Source organism: Bos javanicus, chromosome 4, assembly GCF_032452875.1.
Source record: "Bos javanicus breed banteng chromosome 4, ARS-OSU_banteng_1.0, whole genome shotgun sequence".
NCBI classification, from domain to species: domain Eukaryota; kingdom Metazoa; phylum Chordata; class Mammalia; order Artiodactyla; family Bovidae; genus Bos; species Bos javanicus.
In genome coordinates, this window is record NC_083871.1 from 8,340,521 (window position 1) to 8,352,846 (window position 12,326).

At 44.3% G+C, this 12,326-nt stretch overlaps 2 protein-coding genes across 3 annotated transcripts in view; one reads left to right on the forward strand and one right to left on the reverse strand.

Moving 5' to 3' along the window:
- Positions 1 to 7,854, reverse strand: part of C4H7orf57 (chromosome 4 C7orf57 homolog) — a 28,782-nt gene extending 20,928 nt beyond the window's left edge. The window contains exons 1-2 of the mRNA XM_061413371.1: positions 7,738 to 7,854; positions 7,351 to 7,512 (exon numbers count right to left, since the gene is read on the reverse strand). Of these exons, the coding sequence (XP_061269355.1) occupies positions 7,351 to 7,405 (55 nt within the window). The 5' untranslated portion in view covers positions 7,406 to 7,512; positions 7,738 to 7,854. The remainder of the gene's footprint in view (positions 1 to 7,350; positions 7,513 to 7,737) is intronic.
- A 115-nt stretch (positions 7,855 to 7,969) lies between these two features.
- SUN3 (Sad1 and UNC84 domain containing 3) overlaps positions 7,970 to 12,326 on the forward strand; it is a 63,981-nt gene continuing 59,624 nt past the window's right edge. The window contains exon 1 of one of the 2 annotated variants that reach the window (XM_061413369.1): positions 7,970 to 8,151. Coding sequence is in view for 1 of the 2 variants with exons in the window: in XM_061413368.1 (XP_061269352.1) it covers positions 10,045 to 10,052 (8 nt within the window). In the remaining variant the exon portion in view is untranslated. Of the gene's footprint in view, positions 8,152 to 9,941; positions 10,053 to 12,326 lie in introns of those variants that run through there. The other variant, XM_061413368.1, reaches the window with a different exon arrangement.

The window sequence follows — 12,326 nt, forward strand, 5'->3', positions numbered from 1 at the left end:
AGTCAGACACGACTGAGCATGCATCATGCACCCACACATTCCTGAAAGATCCAAAATCACTTAAACATGGGCAAGTCTCTGGACTATGTGGCCAAAAGTTGGCCAAGATTTGATCAACTTAGACTTTTAAAACACTGAGATTTCATGATAAAAACTCTCACCAAAGTGGGCATAGAGGGACCTATTTCAACATAATAAAAAGCTACTATGACAAACACACAGCCAGCATAATACTCAATGGTAAAAAGCTGAAAACCTCCCCACTAAACTCTGGAACAAGACAGTGATGCTCATTCTTACCACTTCTATTCAACATAGTACTGGAATCCTAGGCAGAGCAGTCAACAAAGAAAAATAAATAAAAAGTATTCAAACTGTTCGAAAAGAGGTAAAATTGTTATTATACACAGGTGACATGATACTATATACAGAAAACCCTAAAGACTCCAAACAAAAACTACCAAAAATGATAAATAAATTTAACCACATAGCAGGATACAAGATTAGCATACAGAAATCTGTTGCATTTCTTTATACTAATAATGAAATATCACAAAGTAAAAAAAAAAAATCCCTTTTAAAATAGCATAAAAAATAAATAAATAAAATAAAATACTTAGGAATAAACCTGATCAAGGAGGCAGAAGACACATATGCTGCTAATTGTAAGGGAAATTAAAGATGATTTAAAGAAGTGGAAAGATATCCCATGCTCCTAGGTTGGAAGAATTAATACTGTTAAAAAGACCATACTACCCAAAGCAATTTACAGCTGTAACGTGATCCCTATCAAATTACCCATGACATTTTTCACAGAACTAGAACAAATAATCCTAAAATTTATATGGAATATTAAAAGATCCAGAATTTTCAACCAATCTTGAGGAAAAAGAAAAAGTTGGAGATATAATTCTCCCAGACTTCAGACAATACTACAAACCTACAGTAATTAAAACAGTGTGGTACTGACACAAAAACAGACAAACCAATCAATGGGCTAGAATAAAGAGCCCCGAAATAAACCCACACACCTGTGGTCAACTAACCTTTGACGAAGGAGGCAAGACTATACAAGGGGGGAAAGACAGTCTCTTCAGCAAGTGGTATTGGGAAAGCTGGACAGTCACATTTAAATCAATGAAGCTAGAACACACTTTCTCACCACACACAAAAATAAACTCAGAATGGCTGAGAGAAAAATATGACATGACACCATAAAGCTCCTAGAAGACAGCACAGGCAAAACATTCTCTGACATAAATCATAACACTGTTTTCTTAGGTCAGTTTCCAAAGGCAATAGAATAAAAAGAAACAAAGGGGACTAATCAAACTTACAAGCTTTTGCACAGCAAAGGAAACTTAAGCAACATGAAAAGACAAACTATGGACTGGGAGAAAATACTTGCAAACTATGTGATGGACAAAGGCTTATGTCCAAAATACACAAACAGCTCATACAATGCAATAACAACAACAAAAAGCCCCCAAAAAACCCAATCAAAAGATGGTCAGAAAAGCTAGACATTCCTCCAAAGGAGACATACAGATGGCCAACAGGCACATGAAAACACGCTCAACATCATCAATTATTGTTGTTGTTCAGTTGCTAAGCCATGTCCGACTCTGTGACCCCATGGACTGCAGCATGTCACACTCCCCTGTCCTTTACTGTCTTCCAGAGTTTGCTCAAGTTAACATTCATTGAATTGGTGATGCCATCCAACCACCTCATCCTCTGTCACACCCTTCTCCTCCTGCCTTCAATCTTTCCCAGCATCAGCGTCTTTTCCAATGAGTCAGCTCTATTCTTCAAATAGCCAAAGTATTGAAGCTTTAGCTTTAGCACCAGTCCTTCCAATGAATATTCAGGGTTGATTTCCTTTGGGACTGACTGCTTTGATCTCCTTGCTGTCCAAGGGAACTCTCAAGAGTCTCCTCCAGTGTCACAGTTTGAAAGCATCAGTTCTTTGGTGCTCAGCCTTCTTTATGGTCCAACTCTCACATCTGTCCCTGACTCTTGGAAACACCATAGCTTTGACTATTTTGGCCTTTGTCAGCAAAGTAATATCTCTGTTTTTGAAGATGCTGTCTAGGTCTGTCATAGCTTTCTTTCCAAGGATCAAGTGTCTTTGAATTTCATGGCTGCAGTCACCGTCTGCAGTGATTTTGGAGCCCAAGAAAATAAAACCTGTCACTACTTCCACTTTTTCTCCTTCTATTTGCCATGAAGTGATGGGACTGGATCCCATTATTTTAGTTTTTTGAATGTTGAGTTTTAAGCTGGCTTTTTCACCTTCATCAAGAGGCTCTTTAGTTCCTCTTCACTTTCTGCCATTACAGTGGTGTTATCTGAGGTTATTGATATTTCTCCTGGCAATCTTGATTCCAGCTTGTGCTTCATCCAGCCTGGCATTTAGCATGATGTACTCTGCATATAAATAAAATAAGCAGAGTGACAATATACAGCCTGACGTACTCCTTTCTCAATTTTGAACCAGTGGGCTGTTCCCTGTCCAGTTCTAACTGTTGCTTTTTGACCTGCATACAGGTTTCTCAGGAGGCAAGTCAGGTGGTCTGGTATTCCCATCTCTTTAAGAATTTTCCACAGTTTGTTGTGATCCACACAGTCAAAGGCGTTAGCGTCATCAGTGAAACAGAAGTAGATGTTTTTTTAAATTCTCTTGCTTTTTCTATGATCCAACGAATCATCTGATCTCTGATCTTTTGGCTTTTCTAAATCCAGCTTGTACATCTGGAGGTTCTCAGTTCATGTATTGCTGAAGCCTAGCTTGAAGGATTTTCAGCATAACCTTTCTAGCAGGTAAAATGAGCACAACTGTACTGCAGTTTGAGTATTCTTTGGCATTGCCTTTCTTTGGGACTGGAATGAAAATTGGCCTTTTCCAGTTTTGTGGCCACTGCTGAGTTGTCCAAATTTGCTGGCATATTGAGTGCAGCAGACAGACGCACATCAAAACTACAATGAGGTCATTGTAGTTTTGTAGAATGGTCATCATCAAAAAGTTTACAAACAAAAAATGCTGTGGGTGGGGAGGAAAGGGAACCCTCCTACACTACTGGTGGGAATGTAAATTGGCGCAGCCATTATGGAGAATACTATGGTGCTTTCTTATGAAACTAAAATAGAACTTCCATACAATCCTACAATCCCACTCTTGGGCATATATCTAGAAAAGAAGAAAACTCTAATTCAAAAAGATACATGCACCCCAATGTTCTTAGCAGCACTATTTACAATAGTCAGGATATGAAGACAACCTAAATGTCCATCAACAGATGAATGGATAAAGAAGATGTGGTGCATGTAATGGAATACTACGTAGCCATAAAAAAGAATGAACTAATGACATTGCAGCAGCACGGATGGACCTAGAGCTTATCATACTAGGTGAAGTAATCAGACATAGAAAGACAAATACCATGTATCACTTATAAATGGAATCTTAAAAAATGATACAAATAAACTCAATTATAAAACAGAAACAGACTCACAGACATAGAAAACAGACTTAATGATTACCAAAGGGGAACGATGAGGGGAGGCATAAATTAGAAGGTTGTGATTCACATGTTGCTGCTGCTGCTGCTAAGTCGCTTCAGTCGTGTCTGACTCTGTGCAACCCCATAGATGGAAGCCCACCAGGCTTTCCCATCCCTGGGATTCTCCAGGCAAGAACACTGGACTGGGTTGCCATTTCCTTCTCCAATGCGTGAAAGTGAAAAGTGAAAGTGAAGTCGCTCAGTTGTGTCCGACTCTTCGAGACCCCATGGACTGCAGCCTACCAGGCTCCTCCGTCCATGGGATGTTCATGTACACACTGCTATATATAAAATACATAATCAATAAGGACCCACTGTATAGCACAGGGGATTATACTCAGTATCTTTTAATAACCTATAATGGAAAGAATTTGAAAAAGAATGTATATATATGTGTGTGTGCGTGTAACTGAATAACTTTGCTGTACATCTGAAACTAGCACAAACCACATTGCAAATCAGCTATATACTTCAATTAAAACAAACATACTGAGACAGAAGTCACAGCTTTAGTGAACATGTTTGCTAATTTGACAGGAGCAGGACCGAGTGCCACCTCAGGAAGGCTAGATGGTGAGCAACCTGACCTGACACCCACCCCCCAGGGGGGCATCCTGGCAGGCCCTCCTCCCAGACGCTGGCCGCACCCTCTCCACACAAGCCCCTCAGCTTTCCTTTTGCTTGAGGCGGGAAGCAGGACATCCCGAGAGGTCAGACGGGAAAAGGGAGAAGCACCCTGAATGGTTGCTGAACAGAGAGGCAGGGGCTTTGCCCTGGGCAACCTCGTGCTGTGGGAACCCTCTCAGGCTGCAGACTGATCGGGGGCTGAGTGTGGTTCCCGTGGAAACATCCAGCTGGGTCCCGCAAAACTGACGTGCGATGAGTACAGATAAAGCGTGTGTCCAGCGGTTAAAAATCCATCTGCCAATGCAGGGGATGTGAGTTCCATCCCTGGTCTGGAAAGATCCCTTGTGCAATCTTGGAGCAACTAAGACCGTGCACCACACTACTGAGGCCACGTGCTGCAACTCCTGAAGCCTGTGTGCCCTAGAGTCTGCACTCTGCCAACAAGAGAAGCCACTGCAGCGAGACACCTGCTCACCACAACTGGGGAAGGTCCATGCAAGCAGCGAAGAGACAGTGCAGGCAAAATAAACAAATCCATTTTAAACAGTGTATGAGATTTCTAGGATCTGAGATCGGATAAAGACGAGGGTGGGAGGACAAAGGGGGATAAGAGAAGGCCAGCATACTCTCTCACCTCCCTCCCCATTGATCTGTTGACCCCTACCTCCCCCAGAGAGTGGTCATGTGTGGTGAGCAGAACGGGCCTTGGCAGAGCCCTGAGGCCCCTCAGTGGGCACCCAGGACAGAACCCTGCAGGTGGCTTTGGTGACCACCTATGAGGGTCCCTGCCAGGAGCAAGAGGTGTCAGCAGGAGCCCAGGGACCTGCAGTTATCAGGTCCACTCATAATCCCACAGAGAGAAGACACTAGGGCTGTTGGTGTTCTGGTGACACTTTGCATCCGAAACTGATGAACCCACGTGTCCAAATATAAGAACAGACATCACAGCTGACTGAGAACTAGGGGAACAAAATCTAGAAGGGATGTGAAATTAAAAAGACACCACTACCATGGCACAAGTGTCTCTAGAATTTAAGAGCTTACTGGAACCAGCTGTCCAAAATGCATGACAGTCAGGGTCTAACACAGGACCAGCTCCTGGCAGGTGCAATGGGTGATTTCCTGCGTTCACTTGGCTAGGCCACAGTTCCCAGACTGAGGTCTCCTGAGAAGGAAGGAATTCTGCCCCCAGACAGCCTTCCAACCCAGGACTGTAGCATCAGCTCCTTCTCGGCCTGCTCCACAACTGTGTGAGCCAGTTCCTTAAAATAAATTGATGTCTCAGTCAATCTCCCTTTCTCTTTCTACACACACACACACACATACACACAGGCACAGATGTTGTTGGGCTCTGGAGAATTCCGAGTGATACAGCAGGATCACAGGAAAGCAGGCTGAATAAGATGGCTTTACACAAGCACACACGGATCCCAGGAACAAGAAGTCGCCTTCCTCCACAGCTAAAAGTTAGCCACGCAATTTCTACTTAGAACTAAAGCTGAGTTCACTGCGTAAAAAATGAATGTTCATGGAAAAATCTTTAAAATATCTGAACAACAATAATGAGATGAAAACTATAGTGAAAACACAATAGAGGGAGAAGGAGAAAAGAGAAAGGGTGGGGGGAACCCAACAGGAAAGCTTTCAAGAAGTTTGCCTGAGCTCACAGAGTTAGTTTTAGATCCAGGAGGAAGGGCTTAGGAGCATCATATCTGATCGTCTTCAGCTCAAATATTTTCTTTCAGAGGGAAAGCATTCAGAGGGAAAAAAGCTTTATTTTTCCTCTCTGTATTTTGATTACTAATTAATCCACAGAGAACAGTTTCTACATCTCATTACTGGAAGCTTCGGGCAGGAACTGAGCTCTAATTTGGTTGGCAGTTTATGATGGCGTGCCCTGCAGAGAGTCAGCACATGAGTCACTGTGAACCAACTGTCACACACACACACACACACACACGTGTGCACACACGTGCACACACACACACACACACACACACATGATTAGTACTTGTCTGGCACCAGATCACTCACGACCATGTAGATTTCTTTACCGGCTCCCCTGTCCCAAGGAGCCCGGCTCAGAGATGACCGTAGGGTGACTCAGTCCTGCAGTTCTCTGGTCTTTGAGCCATGAGAGGCAACCCAAAGGCAGGATCCTGGCAACCAGCCTCAGCCTTGGAGAACAGGGCAGCTTTTTGAAACTCTAAGCCTCAGGTTTCTCATCTGCAGACCAGAGCTAACAACCCCTCAGCAGGTTGTCCTGAAGTTCAATGTTAGTGTGACAGTGTTTAGCACACAGGGGAGGCTACGCAGTACGGCGCTGAGATACCAGAAAACCAGGCTGAGAGCCCACAGTAGAGACTGGGACCCAGGCCTCCTGTGCCCCTTCCCCTCCATTCCAGCACAGCCACAGCCTCATCAGTAGCGGCCACAGTAGAGCTCTGGGCAAGAGGCACGGGGAGACTGTGAAGGCCACACTCGGGCCCGCTGCCTGCAGTCCAACCCCTACCCCGCCTCTTCCAATAGAGCTTCGGGACTCTCTTCTCCATCCTCCTACTCCAGCCCTTCATGAGATGTGTAAGAATAACAACAAAGTCAAAATCAGACCGCAGCAGCTAGGTCTTCTTCTTTCCCTTCTTCCAACTTCACAATGAGAAGCCCACTGCAGTGCCAACCTCCGCCGGAGGCTTAATTCCTGTGTTAATCCGCTTAAAGCAGGAGACAGTTACCCTGGTTGGAGTCTAAATTAGGAGCAAGAGATAGGTGATCAATGAAATACATAAGGATGCAGCTGAAAATGAAAGTGTCCAAGTCAGCACACGGTTACTGATACAGAGAAATTTTCAGAGATGCTATTGCTCCAAGAACTGAGTAGCTCTAACAGCAGTGGGCCGGTACCCTGGCTTTCTTTTGTTGAAAATAGGGAAACAAACGAAAAAACCCCAGAAGTCAAGTTCCCCTCTACCCCTAGATCCCCACCTTGCTTTTAAGCCTTACTTCCACCCAGGGGCACAGGGGCAGTGTGTAGCTTTCTTTGATGGTACCCCGTGTTAGTCCTGTCCCCTCCCCACCGCCTTCTCCACACACGCATGCAGAATACAGGTGAGCCTGTCCAGTAGCAGAACAAAGGCAGATCTCCTCTCCTCTGGTCACTCACCGCAGGGAGCGTAGCGGCTCGCGGCCCCATGCAGCTCCTTGCTGGTATTCCTCATGCCCTGAGACACGCTGGGCCGGGTGTTCACGGGTGAGCCAGGAACCGTTGCCGGGGCTGAGCTGCAGAGGCTGGGTCCGCACCCCTACTCGGTCCGTCCTCCTCCACCTGACAGGTATGCAGGAGTCTCACCATTCAGGTAGTGCGCGCATGCCCAGGCAAGCCATCAACAGGAGCGCGTTCAGCCAGGGTATATGCATCATGGGCACACATGCAGAGTAGCCAGCAGGAGACAGCAGGTACCGAAGTCCCGCCCCGGCCCGGTGCTCCCCCATTTCAGGAGACAGGGGTCCCTCCCGGTCCCGACCCCACTGGCCGTCTGACCCCGCTCACCTGCCAACCTAGGGTCTGGATGGGTGCCACCTGCAAAGTCTGATACCAGTCTCTTCCCGCTGGCGGCTGAGACCAATCCCAAACTCCCAGAGAGGCGCGGAACTACAGCAACCCGCGTCGCCAGGGCAACGGCCTGGGCCAACCGGCGGCCGCGGAAGGAGCACAGGCAGCCAATTGGCGCAGTGTGAGGGCAGGCCAATCGCGTCAGGGGCGTGGCTTGGGCGCCTACAGTCAACTGCCTGGGGCTTGGGGGTTGTCGAGGTGGTGGCGCCGGCTTGGCAGCGTGGCTGCTGGGGCGTGCCAGCCTCAGAGTTCTCCTGGTGAGACCTCCGCCCACCTGACGTCCTGGAAAACCCAACAGCGGTTTTCTTGTCCATCTCCGGTTTATTTAATACATTGTTAAAAAGAGGACGAGTAAGTACCTGGGGAAACTCAAAAGACAGCCATTTCTGCCAGTTGTGTATTAGTAGGAAAATTACTATGCACACGTCTTTCCTCATACGTTATTTTTTTCAGTATTTCTGGTTTGGAAACTTGGTTTGTAGTCCTTCTGTGATTCCACCAGCCCAGGCAGCAGTTGGAGCTAAGGTTGTCTTTTGCTAAAATAGAAAAATCACGATGTCTTAACGGTGGTCATTTGGCAACTTTAAACAAGGCGCTGCTTTTGCTACTACACAAGTTAAGCATTAGAAATCTAGCAGAAGAGAGGTGATGTAACCATTTGGTAGGGAGAAGAGAATTCTTGTGACAGGAATTTACTCTCACTGTGGGTTATCCAGCTCTCATATAATATTTTCAGGATCCTCAGCTGACCCAGTTTTGAAAGCAAGCAAGACATCACTTTTCAATGTCAAATGTTTGTCCCATTGCAGGTAGACATGTAGACTCTCACTAAGTATAACAGGGTTTCCTGTTGCATAAGTCAGGGCATTGTTTACCCAGGGAACTGTGCGCCAAGAGAAGGTGGTTTTTTAAAATAGTGTATCCTACTGATTGAAGCCATCCTGCCTAAAGAATATCTTTCTCTCTTTCTGAGCTTGGTTAACAGAAGAGAAGGAAACTTACTCAAGTTGACAGCCCTTTTTACTAGTTGAAATCATGATTTGAGCTATAATGAAGAATGATCATTCCTCAGAATAAAGTTCTGACTTTTGGAATGTGACTGAAATCACAAGTATTTGCAGGTGCCAAATTAAATAAGAACGTAAGTGAGCTGCTATACAAATGAAAACATGGCACAAGAAAAATCTATTGTGAAGATTTCTCTGTTTATTTGCTATACTTTAACACATATGATCTTTCTTTCATACAATAGCCCAGAGTTTTTAGAAGGATCCAGCCTTTCCTCATATACAATCTCACTTCATGTACAGATTTAGTCAGCACTTTATGGAGAAAAAATATTCAATTATTTGTAGATGTTTGTTTAAAGTATTATCTCTATTTTATATATGGATAAATTCTTAGAGATTTGTATCTTACATAGATATTGTATATGATTATAAACTGTTTATGAGTTTTGGGGGAAGAGGAAAACATGTATTTGAGTATAAATTCCGATTTTTTAACAGCCCTCGGACCCTTCCTTCTTGCCTGCTCTTGGTTTGCTCATGTTGTTGACTGAAGCTAATATTTCTAAACTCCTAAGACACATCTTCAGGCTCAAGCCCATCCTTGTTTCATCTTCCAACCCAGTAGATAAATTCCTTTCCCTAAACATCATTCCCAGGAGACTCAATCCTCCATAATATGCAGCATATTCCTTAGACTACAGTTTCATAAAATGGGGGGGATTTCCAAATTTGGTGTTTTCTGTTTGATGATAATCTAATCATTTCAAGACAAATGCTTCCTTTTCGACACATTTATGTATTTCAGTATTAGGCAGCATTTTGGGTTTTCAGTCCAGTTGAAAACTGAGATTATCATCTGTGGAAACAAGATTATCATCTGTAGTTGGCACAGAATGAGACAGGATTTCTTTGTGTCCTTATCAGCATCTCCCCTCCATTATGTGTTAAAGTGATAATGATCTTTCTCTTTGGTAGAAAAACTTCACATTTTACAATAAATTTCAACAGATTACCTTTCTTAAGATGTAACAGTAAAATGTTTTGGAAAAGTGACAGAGTAAAAAAATATATGAAAGTAACAGAACAGTTTAAATCGTTTTAATTTAAATTCCTATAATGCAGGAGTTGGTGATGGACAGGGAGGCCTGGCATGCTGTGATTCATGGGGTCGCAAAGAGTCGGACACGACTGAGTGACTGAACTGAACTGAACTGAATGCAACAATTTATATATAATGCTAAGGTAATTGTATTAGTTTTGAAGAAATACTTCATATTTGAAAAATAGTAAGGCCATTTATCATGTATGATTTATTATTGAAAAAGCTAAGTTGTTACAGGCTATCAGAAACCAATGTTTTTTAAATTTTTTTGGCCATGCCACTTGGCTTTCAGGAGAAACTCCCTGGACCAGGGGTGGAACCCACAGCCCCTGCATTGGTAGTGCAGCCTTAGTCACTGGAACGTTAGGGATGTCCTGGACATCTGTCTCCATGTGCTGCCTGCATTCACTGCCAGCCCTACTGTATGAGACAACTCCCAGTTTTTTCTGCCAGTTACAATGGGTTTGATCACGGGTGGGAGAACTAAGATCACAAGTGGAGCAACTGAGCCTACATGCTGCAACTGCTGACCTGTAGACCTGCACGGTGTGATGAAGGTCCTGCATGCTGTGACCAAGACCAGCCAAATAGATAAATAAATATTTTTTAAAATAAACAGTTACAAATAGGTTGGGGTCTTCTGCCAAATACAAGCTTTGGGGTTGTGGTCTCAGTTCAGTTCAGTTCAGTCGCTCAGTCGTGTCCAACTCTTTGCGACCCCATGAATTACAACACACCAGGCCTCCCTGTCCATCACCAACTCCCAAACTCATGTCCATCGAGTCGGTGACGTCATCCAGCCATCTCATCCTCTTTTGTCCCCTTCTCCTCCTGCCCCCAATCCCTCCCAGCATCAGAGTCTTTTCCAATGAGTCAACTCTTCGCATAAGGTGGCCAAAGTATTGGAATTTCAGCTTTAGCATCAGTCCTTCCAATGAACACCCAGGACTGATCTCCTTCAGGATGGACTGGTTGGATCTCCTTGCAGTCCAAGGGACTCTCAAGAGTCTTCTCCAACACCACAGTTCAAAAGCATCAATTCTTCAGTGTTCAGCTTTCTTCACAGTCCAACTCTCACATCCATACATGACCACTGGAAAAACTATAGCCTTGACTAGATGGACCTTTGTTGGCAAAGTAATGTCTCTGCTTTTGAATATGCTATCTAGGCTGGTCATAACTTTCCTTCCAAGGTCTCAAGTACCTCCTATTTCCAAACTTATAATGGCAGTAGATGAAATGCAAATAGAAAATAATTTACAGCTCTGGAAGTCATGGGAGGCCAATAAACACAGAGGATCAGAGACGAACAAGAGTGAAAATAGGAAACTCTTCACTCAAAATAAGTCTGCCGTGCACAACCCTAAGTCACTGTAGAAACAAGCCATGGAAAGATGGTGACTCATCAGAAAATGAGTAATCTCCAGACAGATTTTATCTTTAATTCAGTTGCTTGAAAAGGGCTTTTAAAATAAGTACATACTTAAAGAAATAACTATACACTTCAAGACATAAATGAGGGCTTCCCTTGTGGTTCAGTGGTTGGGAGACCACCTACCAATGCAGGGGACACTGGTTTGACCCCTGGTCTGGGAGTATCCCACATGCAAGCGAAGCAACTAAGCTTGTGCGCCCCAACTGCTGAGCGCAAGTGGCACAGCTGCTGGGGTCCATGGGCCTTGGAGCCCATGCTGTACAGCAGGGGAAGCCACTGCAATGAGAGGCCCACACACTGCAGCTGGAGAGTGGCCACCCCCAACCCCGGCTCCTGGCAATGAGAGAAGGCCCACGCACAGCAACGAAGACCCAGCACGGCCAAAAATAAATAAAAATTTAAAAAACAAAGACCTAAGTGAAAGAATGATAATGAATTTAAAAATACATTTCCAAGCAAAAGAAACAAAGCAAAAACAGGTAAACAAGAAAAGCAGAATCCAGGAGGGTCTTAACCACGTGGGGAAAAAAGCTCAAACTCACTCATCAGAATGCAAAAAGAAACTCTCCTAAGGTACCGTTTTTACAAAGGTATTCAATTGGCAAAGATTAAAAGGTTGATAATACACCATGTTGGTGAATAAGAGGAAAATATCATAAATTCCAGTGGAAACTTAGCTGGCAGAGCCTCTGGAGAGGACAAAGGCAACATTTATCAAAATGACAGACAGGGAGAGATGTGGACTCAGCGGTTCTTCCTCTGGCTGTGCTTTCTTGCAGATGCACTCAGACGCGCAGAATAACCGCAGCATGTGGTCAGTATTGCACACTGTTTGCAATAGAAAAATGCTCATCAGGGTAAACAGATTGGTGCACATTCGTACACCGAAACCCTAGGGAGCCGTGAAAGAAAAAGATCAACTCAGAGTGAGTCAGAAAAACTTCCAGGGACCTTCTTTGGGGGTCCAGTGGCTAGGGCT